This window comes from Phoenix dactylifera, chromosome 1 (genome assembly GCF_009389715.1).
Source record: "Phoenix dactylifera cultivar Barhee BC4 chromosome 1, palm_55x_up_171113_PBpolish2nd_filt_p, whole genome shotgun sequence".
NCBI classification, from domain to species: Eukaryota; Viridiplantae; Streptophyta; class Magnoliopsida; order Arecales; family Arecaceae; genus Phoenix; species Phoenix dactylifera.
Window position 1 is genome coordinate 17,796,749 of NC_052392.1, and position 20,158 is coordinate 17,816,906.

The 20,158-nt window shown below is 37.8% G+C and overlaps 1 protein-coding gene and 1 long non-coding RNA gene across 4 annotated transcripts; one reads left to right on the forward strand and one right to left on the reverse strand.

The window, feature by feature from the left end:
• Nucleotides 1–304: 304 nt before the first annotated feature.
• Nucleotides 305–3,525, forward strand: LOC103701464. The gene is made up of 3 exons (XR_005512609.1): nt 305–319; nt 433–2,393; nt 2,542–3,525. It is a non-coding gene; the product is annotated as an uncharacterized LOC103701464 (long non-coding RNA).
• Nucleotides 1,967–18,325, reverse strand: LOC103701463 (pumilio homolog 5-like). Of its 3 annotated transcripts, XM_008783516.3 has the most exons (12): nt 18,149–18,325; nt 16,149–16,949; nt 14,047–15,133; nt 13,698–13,941; nt 13,452–13,593; nt 13,201–13,308; nt 11,634–11,846; nt 11,408–11,518; nt 5,095–5,289; nt 3,532–3,703; nt 2,428–2,433; nt 1,967–2,285 (listed from the first exon to the last, which is right to left on the reverse strand). In XM_008783516.3, the coding sequence occupies exons 2-12, from the start codon at nt 16,791–16,793 to the stop codon at nt 2,263–2,265; spliced, it is 2,946 nt and encodes a 981-aa protein (XP_008781738.2). In that variant the 5' UTR covers nt 16,794–16,949; nt 18,149–18,325; the 3' UTR covers nt 1,967–2,262. The 3 variants fall into 3 exon arrangements, with proteins under 3 accessions (XP_008781738.2, XP_008781735.2, XP_008781736.2); XM_008783513.3 differs by having other exon boundaries at nt 13,698–15,133; XM_008783514.3 differs by lacking the exon at nt 2,428–2,433 and having other exon boundaries at nt 13,698–15,133.
• Nucleotides 18,326–20,158: the final 1,833 nt, after the last annotated feature.

Sequence of the window (20,158 nt, forward strand, 5' to 3'; positions counted from 1 at the left end):
TCGGATTCCTTCAGTGTCGGGCATGTATTTCGGGAGGCGAACAGTGCAGCAGACTGGGTCGCCTTCTTTACAGCACTTCACACTGGTGCAGTCACATAGGGGGCATTGGAGCATGTGCCACTGGCACTAAAGCGCATTTTGTACTGTGACTATTCTAGGCCTCACAACCTTAATGTAGTGAAATGCCGGTACACTAAAAAAAAAAGAAAAAGGAGACATGTATCAAGAAGGAGGAGATGAAGACCTACCCCATTTTTGTGTTTTCTTCTTCTGCAGGATACTGCTGCAACGTTTATCAATGGCTTCTTAAGGTCACAAGGTATGCCTCGATTTTTTTTTCTAGTTTATTTTTACGATTTTTTGTGTTCTACAAGGTATCCATGAAAATCTTATATATTTTACTTCACATTTATTTTGCTTCGCAATGGAGAGACATTGCCAGGTTCACAATGTCACATGGCCTTTATCAAAGAGCAGTGTTTGCTGAGCGCAGGAATCTTGCACAAAATTATAAAGCTGACTCGTAAATCTTCCTTGGGGTTGCGAAGCAAATCTCACGGCATGCCCTGATTTTCCCTTTTCATTCTGGCAGTTCTATCACATCATAGCTTTGCCGGAGTTTTCCAGCAACCGACTACGGTTTTTCTTCACAAGTCTCACGAGCACTTCAAGAGGCAGTAATCAGTTTGCTGTTTAAAAGGCATTAAATAATTAAGATTATACTAGGAATGCCATAAAAGATTTGTAGCAGGAGGAAAAATAGATGCTTCGTCAGCAAGAAATTGTGGATGTTCAAGGCAAAATATCATGTGACGCAGCGATTGGATGATCAATGCACATTTTCACCCCCATTAGGCGACCGTTACAGCATGAGCTCAATTACCGTTCCAAATTGAATGAAAAAAAGACCTCGAAATTTTTTTATTCTTGGAGAATTGATATCCCCGGATCTCGATCACGATAATTTCTGGTACGGTTGACAGTACAAGTCATTTTGTATATCCGTGGAAAATACTCAACATGGATACAGAAAACACGACACGAATCTTACAGATTAAAAATCATCTCCAGTGCATTTTTTTTCCTTACATAAATCTCATGGTATCATGACCATGTAATGCTTCAGCTACTACGGTTTGAGAAAAGAGAATTATAATCATCCGCGCCAAGATTTATACCAACCAAGAATTGAATCTAAAACTTTAATCCCACGCCCCCTCCCCCCGTGGGGTCAAACATAATTGGAAGCAGCAAATTAGTCTTGAGATGTTCCGCTCTGTTTGGATGCCGGAAGAGCTTATCAGCTGATAAAGATCTCCCGGGCACTGTTCTTGGCTCTAAAATTATTATAGAAAACAAACAACCAATAAGGATTGGTTTAATCAGTTCAATAACTTAAAATAAAGAACAACTTACACCACCATCGGAAATTTTTTTTTTTTTTTCCGGTTGATCACCATCGGATTTTTCGAACTCCCTCACGAGAAGGAAGTTCTTAAAGGGCGGAAAAGAACACCCGGAATCCAAACAGGGCCTTAAATGAAAACAGTTCCAAGGCACCGATGCCCAGGTTCAGAATCCATAATAGCTCACGATCGTCGAACTCTCCAGCCATATCTCTCGTATATTTTACCCACATTTTGATATGATATTTCTTTGGTTTTTCATTTGAATGAATACCGCGGCCAGAGATCGACAGGAAGCTGTCTTGGGGTTATCTTGTTCTGATCTGTGGTTTTTCTCCACCCAAGGATCAAATAGAGCTGCCAGCTACTGGTCAATCGCTGACTTCAACAATTACTGTAACACACTAAAAACTCCTGCTTACTGGGGCACGCCAAGTTCACAAATTATATCCTGATATATAATCCATGGTTAAGCAGGTCCAGGTCTGAGAGATCAGAATCAATATTCCATTTCTACTTAATCAAAGGAGCACTAATGGATGGACACTCTCCACACAAGAGGCTGAAGTCTAGCTATTGCATAAATATATTATATCATATCGCCTTAAATAAGTCGTATAAAACACATGTAGAACAGGATCTACTAACTTTACAGTGTCAAACTACCTACGCTACGAGCCCTGACCTGTACATTCTGAAGGCAGTTGAAAGCTGCTCCCGAGAAAATTTGGCAGGGGAGAATATCCAGGATTTAGTTACTCTTCCTGTATGAGCATAACCCGAGAGCATTTATGTGAGTGGAGCTCCACCTGATACCATGTACTGACGGATGTTGGTGTGTGCTGTTGCTGAAATTTCATGATAGAGACGCACCTGCTTCTGCATGGGAGCAAGAATGAGCAATAGGATTAGTAAAAAGCTACGATACTTACAACCAGCGAACCTCATCTTATCAAATAACTTGGTTATTGCCCCCTAAAGAGAGAGGTGCTGTTGCCGAAATTTCATGATAGAGACGCACCTGCTTCTGCATGGGAGTAAGAATGAACAATAGGATTAGTAAAAAGCTACTCTACTTACAAGCAGCAAACCATATCTTATCAAATAACTTGGTTATTGCCCCCTAAAGAGAGAGGTGCTGAGAAAAATAACGGACTTCCCTTGATTATGGAAGTGGACTTCCCTTGATTATGGAAGTACAAAATCCCGCATTTACTTCAAAAAAATGACAACAATTAAAGACAAAAGCCCAGAATTTTTCAGATTCTATTCATATATCTGCAATACAGATCATGAAATTATTGACTATTTTGTTATGGTCCGTAGGCAGTTGCGATGATGGTCTGCAAGCCTACACGTTGCTTCAAGTATAACTCGTTCAGTTAAATTCGGTTAACTGCAAGATAAGGGATTTTATAATTTTGAATGACGGTATTGCATCTTGAATAACTACTGTTACTCAATTTTTTTCAGAATTCAATAACTTGCAATGGAAAAGTTTAATCTGTAGATGAACATTTAGCTCTGCAAATGAACATTAGATTGGATATTGATTTTTCATATATTTAATATATATATATATATTTGTGTTCTTTTGGGCTATATATTTGACACTCAATCACCTCTTCTCATAGTCGAGGAAACCCAAAATCAACTGCTTTATCAGCAATCAAGAGACAACTTTCCTTTTATAAATGAAAAGTTTCCTGTCATTCTCAAGACAACTAGCTACGGCCTGTACCATATCAATATATCATCAGTCAACCATACTTTCTTTGCTTTAGTCATAACAAAGATATCGGTTGCTTTATCTTTTGGATGGTGACTATAAATAATAGAACCCATATATAATAAAGCATGGACTCTGATTTATGGCACTGCTGGTTAGACCTGCAGAAGTATGACAGTATATAAACTAATGTGAACAATCAATAAGTTTACCCTGATGTTCAAATTAACATTATGGTAGGAAGCAGTTAGACAGTAGTAAAAAGAGGAAGCTGTGGAGCAGATTAGAGTTTGAATATTGAGGTTTTGCTAATTAGTGAAACAATTCTTTTTTTCACGGTAAATTTCATAGTCTAAAATATCAAACTAACTTTAGCATGAAGAAAAAAGTCCGCACCTTCACCACATAGCTGTTCAACCCGAGCAACAATATGCTTCCCGTAAGTGTATTTCTTCAGGGATTGCAGATGAATTTTTACGCGATTAAGCAAAATTTCACGCTGTTTATCAGAACAGGTTTCAAGGATCTTCTGAACCACATAGTTTGCAAACTGATCCTTCATCATTATCTACAAGATAAATGCCACAATATAAGAACTTCTAAACCATAAGCGAAGGTGAAGAATCCACGTAATATGAAGCACGAGACCAGTTCCATAAATGCACTTATTATCCTAGATCAACTTGAATTTCTGAACAACACTGGCAGCACAGCCAGTGTTGTTCCTATGTGCAACTACAAAAAATTTTAACAGTGAAAACTGAGAAGTGTGCAGCGATGCTATCTGAACTGAGTACAACTTATGGAAGAATTACAGTTGGATACTAGAAAATGTCAATTCATTTCCTACACCTCTTGAAGCAAACAAATGATCAAAAACTTTCTTAAGATTGAAAAAGGAGAGAGAGAGAGAGAAAACAGCCCAATGAATTCATCCTCCAAATGGAGGAAAGAAAGCTGTGGCTGTTTTGGTGATTCTTTAAATTGCATGGTAAATTATTATTACATTCCTATTTAATTGAACCATGACGTTTTCATTTACAACTACGACTCAGGATGCAGCGAGTGGAAGCAACATATATTTCACAAATATCAAATGAAGCTGTGTGGGTAATGAAATATTATCTTCACATGAAGCATTGATGCTCATACATTGTGCTGCATCTGTCACTAGGCCCCACAATGCATCCAAGAAGTGTGTCACATGATGCATCAATTAAATAAATCAGCAATCTGCCGCTGATAACTGGTAGGCCAAAAGGTTGGATCATTTAATCTCTGATCACCATGGTGGATAACATACCAGATATACAAAGAATACACTATGTGCACAGTAATTACAGCCCATATCCAAGTACATTAGCAGATGAATACTTAGCATAATTACTACATGAAAAAAAAATTGTGTGAGCATATTCTCACAGAAACTTAATATAGCCTCTTCAATATTGTAGCTTGGACTATTAAGGATGAGAGACATTATTCTTGGGAGCATATATAAGGTTATCCTCAATTTTGGTGATAAGAAGTGACAACTATCATCAGTCTTCATTTTCCCCCGACCATGAAATACAAAGTACCTAATAACACAAATGCTACAACACTAGCAAAGCAACATATTTTTAAATTTTACAGATGGATCTGTTCTAGCAGGCATTAGATATGTAAGGGGTGTCCCAAAGCATGAGGCACCTACCACTATAAGGTCCAGGAAGGGCCAAATATGTACAACCTTAACTCCGCGTGCGGAGAGGCTGTTTCTATATTTCAAACCCATTACACCCGAGTCATAATGGAGCAACCTTACCTTGCACCAAGGCTCACCCTCTAATATGCATTAAATACATGTAAAAATGCAAATGTTGATGATTGTCAATTATTGATAGTCTAGGAGAGGAAAGCATAAGATAGTTTGCTCGGGTTTCTTATTTAGCAAATTTCATAAGCGTAGTAGCATACCAGTAAGCTGTCATTTTCTTCAGTCTGTCCAACTATTTCCTCAAGCAAGTGCTCCCGTTCTGCAGTATTACCATGCTCAAAACACTTCTCAATAACATTAGATGCAAATTTATGCTGGCTCATCTGTACAACTTGTCCAGCTAGTTTGTTGATAATTTGGCTTCTTTCATGTGGCTTTCCTCTCTCTAAAACATGCTGCAAGTAATGTATTTACGTTAGACTTGGCTGCAACGAATAAATAATATTTTTTATATTTCAACTATCAAATAAAAAATAAATCAAGCAGAAGGTGCAAAATATCAACATCAGATCCTGAGCCAGATCAAAAACACTTGTCCATAAAATAAGATGCATAAAATTTTTGTCATAATACTCATACGAGACAACCCAAACACTGTTCAAATTCAATAATGAGAGGCTAATATTTGGATTTCCAATCTCCCTATCTTCAACACTTATGGGAGTTAAAAAGTACAGAAGCAAAAGAGATGTGGAACAAATTGGTGGAAGTTGTTGCTCCCTGAATCTCAAGTCTTTCAGGAAACTGGCATCCACCTAAAAAGATGATAAAGAGTATGCATATAATCTTGGGATTGCGTAACTTTTGTGCTCAAAATCCTTCTGCTTCCTCATTTCTCTTCATGTCTCCTGCTTGTGGGATATATCACATGGATAAGCTGGCTGGCTGTTCAACAGGCTCGTAAAGCATGAGGTCTCCCAACCTACTACTGAAATATAATACTGATAATCAATTTTAATACTCATAATCACTTTTGGGCGAATGTACTTAAGACTAATATAGCACCAATATGACGCACTTTAGCCTTTAAAAGCTAAGACAAACACAGGAAGCGGGGAATAGAGTGGGAAAACTGGAGAAGCAAAGAAATAGAAAGGGAGAGGAGGGGGGCTGCAAAGACAACTTATAAGATAGACGTCAAAACGATCTCTAGCTTCCCATATGAATGTCTCCTAGCCAACTCCATATTCATAGTTTCAAGGGCATCAAATAACAATATGATGCATTGAATTCAAGAAATTTCTCTCCACATGAACATCTGTTTTGAAATCCAAAAAGTGTGATAACTTGTTACAAATGCTTTCCTGACTGTTTTTTTCTAATAAACTCACACCTTTTTCCAAAATCCACGTCAAGTTTCAGCATATCGGGTTATTAAAAAGGCCATGCATTGCATAAAATCACAGATGAGAATGCATGAAAGCATAGAATATTATATGATACATTAAGGTGCTATTTGGCATCACTTTCATCTTTCTATTTTCAAAAACTAAAAAAAATAAATTACATTTTCATTTTTTTGAAATTATTAAAAATATAAATATAATATAAACTGACGATGATAGCGGACATGATGGCAGTGGTGATGAAAATAGTGCAGGCAGTGTTGGTTAGTGGCCTAGGGGAAGGTGGGACGGCGAAGGTAACGGTAATGGCAGGAGCAGCAGCATTGGTAGCAAAGGTACTAGCAATGTGGCGCAGGCAACAACGTGGTGGGGCGCATCGGTCGGCCGCTGCCCACACCAAGCCTTTCCATGCCTTCGCCGCTGACCTTGACGTCTTCCTTGGGTTTAGATGATACCTCGACCGAACTTAGGCAACACCAATAGATTTACTGATCGGAACTTCTTGAACTCCTTGTCCACGGATCGGGATTACTAGCTGCAGCTTACCCCAAGGCTTGCACAAGAAGATCGGTACCCTTGGAATCCTTGTCCAAGGATCGAGATTACTGGCTGCAGCTTACCCCGATGATTGCACAAGTTGAATCAACTCACAAGCTAAGAACAATGAGAGGAAAGATTGTTAATTCGATTCCAATAAAACTAAAACAAGAACAATCTAGTGGGGGATTGATTTATCCCGACACTAGCCCAATCTAGCGGGGATTGGTTTATCCCACACTAGCCCAATCTAGCGGGGATTGGTTTATCCCACACTAGCCCAATCTAGCGGGGATTGATTTATCCCACACTAGCCCAAGCCTTAGACAAACCTAAGGCCGAAATACATAGGCACAAGGCCTCCCAAGCCCATAGGCCGACACACTCTTAGGTGGAAAATACAAATGTCAAAAGATGTCCTCACTAGCCCTATCCTATCTCTTATATAGACCTAATACAAAAGTAATTCGAAATTCAAATTCAAACATTCAACGGAAAGGACATAAATTCAAATGATGTAGCCTTGAATCACGCCCTCATGAAGAGTCCTTGTTGGATGACACTTGGCCCCTCCAGAGTGCTCCATCCGGCGCACATCAAGGCCGCAATTTTGGGCGCCCATGATTGTCACCCTTGAATGGAGTAGTCAATGCGCGCGGTTGATGACGTAGCTTGCGCACATGGCGGCCATTTGAATTTGAATGGCGGCCACTTGAATTTGAATGATGGCCGTGATTGTCACCCTTAAATGGAGTGTTCCATGCACGCAGTTGATGACGTGGCTTGCACACATGGCGGCCATTTCAATTTGAATGGCGCCCATGAGTAGCATTAAAATTTAAAGCCCCATGCAAGGCTCGCTGCCCCGCGCGTGGACGCGCGGTTCGCCAAACGTGGAACACGCGCTGGCGCGAGTCAGAAAACCGTTTCCCCACTCGCGCCCGCGTCCCCGCCCGCGGGCACTATTCCCGGGCCTCTCCTTTTTATTCTTTTCTTTTTTTTGGCCTTCTCTTCTTCCCGACCCTTCTCTCCTTCCCGAACTCTCTCCTCCTCTCCTTTTTTCCCCTCTCCTCCTCTCTTTCCCCCCTTCTCCTGCGAGCAAAGAAGGGGCCGGAACCGCACCGGAGAATGGGTGATCCTCGTCGGCCCGAGGAAGGAGGTTGGCCTAAGGGAGGAGGTAGGCTTCTTCTCTTCTTCTCCTCTCTCTTCTTCTTGCTCTTCTTTCCTCTTCTTCCTCTTCTTCACAGATGCCGGTACCGGGCTTGTACTAGTGCGAACCGCACCGGTTCGCATCGGTACCAGGTTGAACCGGTGCGAACCGGTTCGCACGGGTATGGGCAAGGAGCCATTCATTTCCAACCCCAAAGGGATCGGAACCGAATTCTGTGGTTGTACCGTACCGATGCTGGCCAGCACCGATACGGTACAGGCTGAACTGGTCGGTTCCGACGGTTCAGTAGACCAAGTGTCCCTCCGCCGAAGATGTACTCGTCCAAGCCTTCGTGCATGCGGCGAATTTCGCTTGGCTTGAGGCCGCCATGGTGAAATTTGATGGGGTCCTCATCACAGTGATGTCAACGGTGGTGTGGTGGAGATGATGTTGATGGTGGCAAGGGTGCTGGCTATGTGGCGGAGACAACATGAAGTAGCAACAATGGCAGTGGTAGCAACATTGATGGCAGGGGCATCACCAACATGGCGGAGGCGGCGACAATTGTAGTGTGGTATGGTGGAGGAGATGGTGTCGATGATGGTGCTGAGGGTGTTGGCTATGTGGTGGAGATGAAAATCATGGCGACGATGGTGTTGCAGCAGCAACAACAATGGTGGAAGGGGTACCATAGTGATATTCCAAGGGCAATGATAACACCAACGGTGATATAGTGAAGGCAGCAATAATGGTGGGGTTGGTGGTGGTAACAACTAGAGACGACAACTATGATGGTGGTGGAGGCGGTGGCGATAGTTGTGAAGGTGATGGTGGTAAAACCATGAGTTTCTTGTTTTTAAAAGTATTGAAAGTAAGGATTTTTTTACTTTTATTTTTCTTGAAACAATGAAAGTGACTTGAAAGTAAGAATTTCTTACTTTTATTTCTCTAGAAATAATAAAACTGACTTTTGAAAATATAATATAAAAATAATAGCAACAAACATATATTTTATCATGGTTTCTATGATTTTATTTTGAAAATAGAAAATCGGAACAAAAGCGATTGCAAACAAGCCCCAAGTGTTTTGGTAACAATGACTTCTCAAATTATATCATTTTATGCTCTTACTTTAACCTCAACATTTATGCACGATATTCATGGTTGGCATCAATAGTATTTCCAGAAACAAGATTTTAGGTGGTACTAGACCATGGTAATATCACGGAAAGTAATAAAATACGGTTATCGATAATATAAAATATGGTTATCAACAATATAAAAGAGAAAATTGAGTTATAAGGGGATTGCTCATAAGATGGATATATATGTATTGAAAGACTATTGGTAGTAGATAAATGGCTTGGGGCAGCCAAGTGCTACGACACTAGGCAAGCCGCCTTGACAAGTGCCCATGAGTCAAGGCAACCTAAAAATAATGAATTCAAAAAAAGTAACAAATACAAAGAGTGCCTTGTGACCTGACCTGGTACCATCCTGATTAGACTCAACCCCCTCCATTTTTGGACACTGGTGGGTTGAATCAAGGTCTAAAATTGGACCCAACTTAGAAAAACAAGGTTAGGTCTAGATATTATATATTTTTGACCTGACTCGACCTGACCATATAATATCTAAGTCTACTTTGGGTCAACAAAAAATAGATCCGACGCAACCCAACCAGACCCAACCTGACTTAAAACCTAAGTTATATAAAATCCTTTTCCTTCACCCTAAATGACTTTTCAATTCAAGAATGGACCTTATTTAAACTAATCTCTTTATTCATCTCAACAATCCCATCTCCTCTCAACTACTTCCATTTAATTATAAAACATTCTTATTTATAACATTCTCAAGTATATAAATAGTTATTTTTAAAATGATAGTTTGTAAACCTCCACCTTAAGAATGATTACTTTCTTGGATCAAATTCAACAAATTTTTTGAATGAAAATTCATGTTTAAGTTGACTTTATAATTTTATTTAAAAATTTTTAATGATTATATTTAATTATCAATTATTATTTTCTTATTACAAAATAATAGCTAAATGTTTGACCTGAACTGTAGGCTTGACCAACTCAGTCCCAACATGAACATGAACATTTTTGGTTAGATCCAAGTCATACTTGAGCCTGACCTTACTTGATTGACCTGTTGGGTCAAATCTATTCCATAGACCCCACCCCATCCAACCTAACCAAATCAACCAATGCCTTCGATTTGGGTCCAAAATCAAAATCCGGATATAAAACCGGATCAGGTCAGGGTCAAGCATGCCCCAAGTCAAACCCAACCCTTTTGCAGTCCTGAACAAAACATCTCAAATAAAATATGGTACATCGATGAAAAGAATCAAGTTTGGAAATATTCATATTAAATTCATAAATTGATCTCATCACCGATGCTAAAAATGATGCAAAGCGTTAAGGGAGGTGCCTAGGCAGCAATATGAAACTACCAAGCGTTCTTCCTGCAATAGGACTGCTCATTAGTAAATTTTGACACAACCATGAGGTTAATGTGAGGAGAATGTATTTGATGTCTCCTTGAAGGGACAACTAAAGCCGGAACATCATCTTTATTTCAATAACTCCATATTTAGCAGCTTCATAAAGGTGAATTTGACAGAGACGGTTAAGTTATATGGCTTATGTTAACATTTTTTTTGCTCTGATATATTACATTCTTGTTTCTCTACTTTCTTGAAGAATTCATGCCTTTAGCGATGAACGAAAAAAGGGAGAAAGCTTTTTTCCCCCTTCAGAAGGTAGCCACCAAATCAAAAGGCTTCAAGTATAGCAGTTACCATGTCATACCATAACCAAACTGTTATGAAACAAGACATGCCTCGTAATAAATCAAATTGAACTTCTCGGATACTATAAAAAAAGGGTATGATAAATACAGTTCAACATAACTAATCAGTATCCAAAACAAACCCCTATGCACTCATATTGTTTAGGTAGGACTGATACATACTTTATTTGCTTCAACCACAATTCCTCAAAACAAAAACCCAAAGTCAAAGCAAAGCATAAGAAACCTCGAAAGGAAATGGCAAAAGCAGAATTGAGAAAGGTAAAGCCATTTTGGTTTTTTAGTATTATCCAGTCAATCATTTAGCATGAATAAGAAATATTCAGAAACTACTTGTTAGTGTAATAAAACAACAGTAAAACTGAAACATGGGACTTTAAATGGAATCTTCAATTGGCTGGACATCACTCTGTTATACTTCTTTACAAGTATTGTTAAATTTACAAAACTAAGCATACACCGCAGGACCATTCTGTAATGCCAAAATTGTGATTGAAAAAAAAAACAAGTGAGAAACATTTCAAACTTGAACTTCACAGACATTTAGAAAGCATTTTTTTTTCAAAGAACAAGGATCAGAAGGATAAAAGAAAGATTATTTGTCAACTTGACAGCAGAAATAGATCATATGGCAGAGAAAGGTGAAATGAACATCACCTGGGTAACATAATTGCCATACTGGTCTTGGGCAAGTTGGCAGGCTGACTGCAAAATCTCATCCACAATGCACTGATTTTGCAAATCATCTGTACAGTGCTCCAACACTCTCTACATCATATAACATGAAAATATCTGCCTCAGGAAATCAAAGACGGAACAAGATAGAGAACTCCAGACAACAAGGGCAGGTAGGAAGTGGCAAATTCTTTAAGATTTTTCTTACCTGAATTACTCGGCAACCATATGGATGCATAGAAAGTGTTGCAACTTGACCACGAAAAGCAGAAATGACAAAAACAATTCTCTCTGTTGGTACACACTCAATGCACTTTTGTATTACATGGTTACCATTTTGATCACGTACACATCGCATAACATGTCCATCAAGTTCTTCGACAAGCTGTGTTTTCTGATCAAGCTCAATAACCTCAAGAGCCTACAGTGAGCAGAAACTAGAATCAAAGAATGCATTAACCTGGATGACTTGAGATGAATGCTACAGTTCCATGATTTTCTCTATTGCTTCATAGTTTGTTGCATTTGATTGAACCTCCTTAACTCAAAAGGTTAAACTAACAAAAGATCCTTTATGCTTAAAGCACGCAAGAACTAAAGGTCCTTTTCTTTACCACTAAAGCGTTAATTTCCCCTTTGCAGCCAAATGTCCCAAGCAAAGTAACCCCTACAGTCCTTAAAATTATAGATCTCAAACGTTTGAAATGCTAAATGGTAGGAATTTTTAAATCAAAAGTGATAATCTAGTCACCAGCATCATGCTACAACTTTTTCTCATCAGACAGTGTTGGCAACCTCCAAATGCCTCAACCATGGTCATGCTGTACAACATCATTCAGATTATATTCTGGATGCAATGCCAAAGGTTATAAGGACCAATGAGCCGCTAACGTGACCCAAAATATAGGGCCTCGAAAACAGGCCTAATCAGCTACAGCATCACATTTACATTCCAGAATGAGACCGCTAAAATGTCATAGATCAGTTCACAAATACGTTATATATATGACATATGTCTCTTTGTATACAGAAGATTTTCCACCATTCCCTCTCCACCAATACTCACCATTCTGCTTTAAGCCCTCCCCCCCTAGGCCCCTGCCCAACACACGCTTCCCCTCCCTTCCCCCCTCCACCTTTTTCTTCTTCCTCTCATTCGTATGACCATCAAGTCCACAATACAATATCGATCCAGGCACCTAGACATAGCTGAGGTTCAATTCAAGCATGTGACTGGAGCTTAGGTATGGACATAGCTGACTCAACCCACTGCCACCCCTACAAATGTGACTCCACTTCAATTTCATATTTGAGTATATACAAAAATTCAGAGCACGCATCCAAGTTGCATTTGGGTACAGAGAAAAGGCAGTCATTTGCTACTTGTATCAGAACCTACCTTTTCCATACTATTCAGTAATGTTAGTTAAATAACCAGACATTTGAACTTTCACCACTTTATCTAAACATAAGTTCCTAAATTACAAAGGCAGAGCTATTATTATAGGAATCAAAAACCGGGGATTTGATTAGTTTGAAAACCTACTTAACTATGAATTGGTAAAACCATTTTCAGTCCTAGAAAACCTTATTTTCTAGCAGTGTACATCTCTAAATTAATGCATATTGCAAATCTGTTAACATTCAAAAGAACATTTTAAGCTTCCCCCAATGTCACTTGGTCATGGCATCTAAAATCAATCCAAATTCCAGTGAACCAAATAAAAGGATTAGAGTTGCAAAACAGATAGAAGACAGAATGAAGCATACAGTACCTTTTGAATTACACGGCAGCCATACATCTGAAGACTCAATGGCAAGACATGGCCAGCAAGTTTACTTGCAAGTTCTTTCCTCTGTTCAGCACTTCCATGCTCAAAAAACTGTAAAGACAAAAAATTGACCCACAGACCTTATCGCATTCAGAGACAAACCTTTAATCATTCCAGAAAAATGAAACTACAGAATAATCTTTTTACAGTAAAATTATCATTTAAAATAAAAAATATACATCAGAACATTATACCTTTTGGATAACATAATTCCCAAAAACATCAATCATCAATGTCGAAGCATGTGGAAGAACCTCTCTAAAGACTGATGCCTTCTCTTCAATACTACAGGTTTCTAACTTTTGCTGAATAAATCGACTCCCATGCTGGTCAGCACTGATGACAAAGTAGATAACCAATTGTTTTGCTAGTTTATGCCATCTCCTACAATGCAAACAAGATGAGGCTAAAATCAAAAGAATCTGGAAATTATAACTTACCTGTATTCAACAATGTGTCCAGCAATATCAGATAGTTCATATCTACGAGTTTTGCTGGATTTTAACTCTTCCAGGAAAGAATATGGTTTTGTATCTTCAGCCTTCTCACGCCCTCTTTGTCCCTGCCATCCAGAACAAGCACCTGCAGCTCTTCCAGAGTTAAATGGCAACCCAATATTATCATTTCTCCTTCCTGAAAAGCTTGTCCCAGCCACAGGTAATCCTTGATATGCTGGACTGGCTACTGGAGAGGTAGGGTACTGCATTAGCACACCAATATTTGGAGGGCTACCATAATAATTAGGACTTACAGTTTCCCCTTTTCTAGCAGTCAAAGCATTGAACCCACCAGTACTAGCAATCTGGAGCCTCTGATCAGGTGAATATGATGAAGGAGATGGCCCTTTCTGCAGATCATAATTAACCGGTGTGCTTCCATTGGCATTTCCCCTGGTTCCCAATGGATCATATGAACCTGCACCAGCATACATGTCCACAGAAGCATGATGAAAGCAAGGCACATATAAAGGATCAGGAAAAGTAGGCTGAACTGCTACACCAAACTGTCCATACATCTTATAGAAATGCTGTAAATCAATTCCAGGAATAATATTTCCCCCAGTAGTGACTCCAGAAGCTCTAGCATTAAAACTTGGACTGACAGGATTGTCATAAGGCATATGAATAGCACCATGAGGAGGATAGCCAGTTATCAATGGTGGCATAAGTGAGGTACTCAAAGCATATCCACTTATGCCAAAATGGGGAGGGTATAGGCTAGAAGGCTGCAAATTAGGGTAATATGAAGCTCCATAAGCAGCTGCAGAAGCATATAAAGGTGGCGTGATACCCGTGGATTGCACTAGTGGTTGCACTTCAACCGAGGATGACTTTGACTGTCCTTGAGAAAAATGATCCACAGGAGAACGGTGCACTCCTTGAGGCATTATTTGAGACCGAGAAAGCTGTGCCTGAGATGAGTCTCGTGCATGCAAGCCATTTTGTTGATGATGTTGCCTTGCATGCTGATTTTTGTGGCCATCATTGGATATCTTTAAGCTCTTAATGTCATTATCGATACTGCCAACATTTGAACCGGCCAGACTACTACGTAAAATACCAGTGTTCAAACTGGTGTCATCATTGCTCAAGTCTCCTCTTAGGCTTGAGTGGGGCCTTATCATTCTGCTAGAGGATGTTGAACATGGAACTGAGGCTGCAGCAAGATCACCATTGGACATTGAGTTAACTGAATGTACACCTGGGAGAGGTGCACGAGCAAAGCCCCCCACAGTGGATGTTTTCAACTCTGACTTAGAAGAATCATGCACACGGTTGACATAGCCATCTGAATCAGCTGCTTGTTCTGCCATACTGTGATTTAAGGGACGAGTCTGATTATTATATACAGGAGATGGAGTACGGGGAAAATCCTCCTGAAAGATAAAATGACAAAGCCTCAAATACACAATGCATCAAAAATAAGCCACAAATGGTATGAAAAATGCTCTATCATCAAGTATTAGAATGACCTATTTGTATATAGCATTTGACCATGCTTTCCATCACATCACAATTATGGCAATCACCACAATGAATGAGTACATGGTAAGCAGACGAAGATTGGTTCATAATTCTAAAACATGGGTTCAAAAGAGCCAGCTAGAAAAGGAACGTTTTCACAAAATATTTTCAGTTCTGACCTACCAAAACAAGAAGGAATATGCACATTTCAACAAATAGTAAGGGTCATTCCAAACATAAAGTGTGCAATTTCATATAGAATACATGGTTGTGGATAAAAGCAAATTGGAATCAGTAGGATTCCTCAAAGAGATATAAAAATCAACATGTTGTATAACTATATAACAATAATGACTTCATTGGTGCTCCAAGTTCATCACCTGGATAAATAACTTGATAATATATATTAAATTAAAATTCATTCTAATATAATTTTATTAGAATTAATTAATATGTTATTACTAATATTTTATTACATTTATAGAGTAAAATATAATTTTACCATAAAAATTCACATTACCGATTTAGACTAGCTTGATTAGTCACCACATATGCAATTACTATGGCCAGTAATAAAAAATGCTAAACATTTTTATTTGCTTAAGTAATGGTCCCGCGATTATTAAATCATTAAAAGAATTCTGATTATTTCTTGTTTCGATATAATGCAACATGTTCCATTATATCTTATCTCAGCTACGATCATCTGAAATGAATGAAGCAATGAATTTTTTAACCTTTGTCTGGCAAAAGCGTGTTTCATTTTAGATCAAAATTCTAAATCAAAAACCAGACATCTGATGCTGAAAAGAATCAAAGTACCATATTTCATTAAAAGCATAAATATAGTGTCTTCATGAACACAAGAAAGAAACATTTACGGAAGAAGTGTACCAGGGAATTTACGAACCATAGTAAATACATTACCTGTATCAAATCTAGAAGGCTTTTGTGGCGCCCTTGAAAAGGAGATGTAGATTGTCCTGGGATAGTATCAGCATTTTTTTCCTGCCAATTGTTAGTTTCCAGTCTAGGTGACCTATCGTCCTCAGGTTCCTCCTTATGGGTGGAGAGGGTAGGTCGAGAGATAAACAAAGATGCATTGATGCTGTCATCAAAAGAAGACATTCTCCAACCATTCCCGAACCCACCAATATGGTGCACAAGATGCCGGTTCTCCCGTGACATAAGAGGCGGAGGAAGCCTTGGGTTTAAATTCACATTGGAGCAATAATATGCTAAATAAGCTGGATGGGCACGGAGCTTCTCTTCCAACACACAACTTCCAGATGTGCCTAAATTTTCCAAGCTAGCATCAAAACCAGAGGCTTGCAGGCCTTTCAGGATATCAAATGCTGCACGAGAACCTTCCATGCTGGGAGGTGCACTTCCACTACGGCTAGGGCCAGCAGTACTCCTGTCTCCATGATAGCCGTTCCCTTTTAAAAGTAACCCGAAATCTTCTGCAGCTATACAACTCGTAGATGAAGAAAACGTTGCAGCATCCTTGCTTATGGGCCAGTTTCCAGCTCCACTGCCACCTAATAATCTCAATGGATTCTCTGTTGCCATTTATTTCCAGAAGCTAGTTTTGTTACAACAGCCTCTAAATCTTTGTAACATCAATTTTTTTTTTAATCACAGTTTCCTTGAAAAAAGTTAAATCATGTCACTAGTGGCTGCTTTTGATTATAATCCCTGTCAAGTCCAGCTAAATTTTGTAACAGTCTGCAGTTTCAATGATGCACGTAAGGTCAGACCAGCAGACATGCAATTAAAAATTCACAGAAATTTGATTCATATAGGGGATCAAATGCCTGGCAAGACAACTATGGGCCAAGGAGAATTGGGGAAAAAAGTCATCTACTTAAACTAGTCAACAATTACATTAACAACTTCAGCAGGTCACTAACATGTTAAAATTTAAAATAGAAAGTTAAACAACTTGCTACAACTCCTTATTATACCAACAGAAAAGTGATTGACTGGTTCCATCAAAGGAGAAACAAGTGTAGGATCTTGGCAACCAGAGAGTGCACTTAGGAAAGAATGCTTACGTTCAGTGCCACAAACAGAGAAGCAACCTCTCAGCATAATAATTGGTCATGATTTATGTGCGCAGACCTGGCATTTTTTTTAGCAGCGCACTTACCAGTTTTGAGCTTACTCAGTAAGGACCAAGTTATACTACTGAATGAGGGGACCTTAACAAGGCAAAACTATATTTGGTGAAATAGTGAAATTGATAGCGAAAGCCCCCTCATATGTCGAGCAGTAAGGAATCTATACAAGCCATTACAAAAAGAAAAGTATCCAAAATATTAGGCTACCGAGATGTTCTCCATTTCTGTTACATAAGAATGTAACTTGTAACTATTGCAGGAAAACAGAACCGAAAAGTGGCAAAGAATCAAATTATAGAACCAAGGATGAAAAAAACAAGCATAGCAAGCCGGAAATACGTTCATCAAATCTAATCTACGACATATCCAAGACCCAGAACCAATAAAGAAATCACTGATCTTACAATATGCCTGAGTTTCGTATTCAAAAATCTTTTTGATGCACCAAAACATAGAAAGATATAGAGCTAAAACTTTTACAGCACAAATTCCACAACTTGAAGGAAATTTCCAAATCCTGATCCTTCACCAACCTTCCATGCACCCCAAAATCAGAAACTTACTCCCAACTGACACAAAAGAAAACCACAAAAAAACACTTTTTTCCAACACCAAAACGCTCAAAGTAACAACCCAAGAAAGAGAACACAATCTCGAATGCCTCGAGACTAATCAAAACCCTCAAGAATCGAGCAAACGCCACGAGGCCAAAGAAGCAACGAAGAACCCGGGAACAAGAGCGGATTTCCGAACCCTAATACCCTATTCGAGTATCGAACGGGAAGAAGGAGGGAGGATTCTCACCTGCTTTTCTGGCGAGGAGAAACCCTAGCACTCGGGGATCGTCAACGAATCCAGGAACAGTGATCTTTTTCGGTTTCTTCCCTCAAACCAAAGAGGAAAAACGGCAAAAGAGAGAAGGTCTTCTCGCTCGGTCTCTCACGGCCCCTCTCGCTTTCTCCGCTCTGAAACCCAAAATGTCGCTTCTTCTAAACCCTCCGGGCTTTTGGAAATTTCTGCGGCAGAGCGGCCGAATGACGGAATTGCCCTCCAAGCAAACTCGGTTCCACTCGTCGCGTGCTATAGATCACTTTATTTGGCTGCACCACTTTACTCGATTTTACGTGACAGTAATTCTAAATCACTTATGGGGCGTTTAGTAACCCCAACAGGATCACCACGGTGATCTAAGATTCCAGTGATCCAAATATTAGGATGATTTGATCTCCAATGATTTAGGATCAATGTGTTTGGCAGGCCATGGTCCAGTGATTAAAAATTTTTGGGTATCATGAGTAACTTATTTAGTATGGTACGGAGATCCAAAATCACCAACCACGTAATACCATAAATACCCCTGATATATCTTAGATGATTTTTTATATATTTTTAATTCTCATTAATCAAAAATGTAAATCAATATGCTAATTCCTATGATAGTTCCATAATTTTGTCACATATTCTACTTTTAGTAGCTCTTATCATATATTTATTAATCATATAAAATATATTATAATAAAATATTAATATATTTATCAATATATTAATTATTAATATATTTTATAAAAATATATTTATTACTCTTATAAATTATTAATCTTATAAAAATATGTTATTTTTCATTATAGAATTAATACTTTTATTTATACTTATAATAGATTTTTTAATACTAATAATTATTTTGATTAAAAAATAAGGTAAATAGGAGTAATATATTAAATATTTTCATTATATAAATATAAAATATAATAATATATTTCTAAAATTATCCTTCAATAATAATATGATTAGTAATATATTATAATAATATATATCATTAATATAATATATAATATCAACATAATATTATATATATAACATTAACATAATATATTGATGGTATATTAATATATCAATTTTTTGCTAAATTGAGAGATATTTTTGTCTTTAATTTTTAACCCAAAATCACTGTCATGGGGTGATCTTGGATTTCCGACCTCAAGGACGGGTATCCTATCACCGGGTTGAACGGTGATTTGAGGAGTGGAGGTGATTTAGGTTCACCGCCACGTAGGATCACCGTGGTGCAACCAAACGTGGTGATCTCATCACCTCCACCCACATCATCCTTGATCCTGGGACGATCACCTCATACCAAACGCCCCCTATGGCTTTTTAAATCACCGGCCAACTCAGTGATGAATTACCTATTTTTATGATCAAAAATCTAAAATTACCTCAAAACATTAATTTTGGGTTAAAAATTGAAGGCAAAAATATTCCTTAGTCTAGCAAAAAAAAAGGTATATTAATATATTGTTAATATGTTATATTAATATTATATATATATATGATATGATATTATATTAATATTATGTATATTATATTTATGATCTATTATATTATAATATATTATTAATCATATCATTCTTCAATGATAATTTTAAATTATATTAGAAATATATTATTGTACTTTGTGTTTATACACTAAAATTATTTAATATCTTACTTCAATTTGTCTTATTTTTTAATCAAAATAATTATTAGTATAAAAAAATATTATAAGAATAAATAAAATATTGATTCTATAATAATAATTAATATATCTTATAGGATTAGTAATTTATAGGACTAATAAATATTTTTATAGAAAATATTGATAATTATTATATAAATAAATATATAGTAATATTTTATTATAATATATTTTATATGATTAATAAATATATTTTTATTAAATATATCAAAGATAATTTTAGTATTGTATGATGAGTGCTTCTGGATTTTCATCGAATACCAAACATGTTACTTGTGAATACTTAAAATTTTTTAATC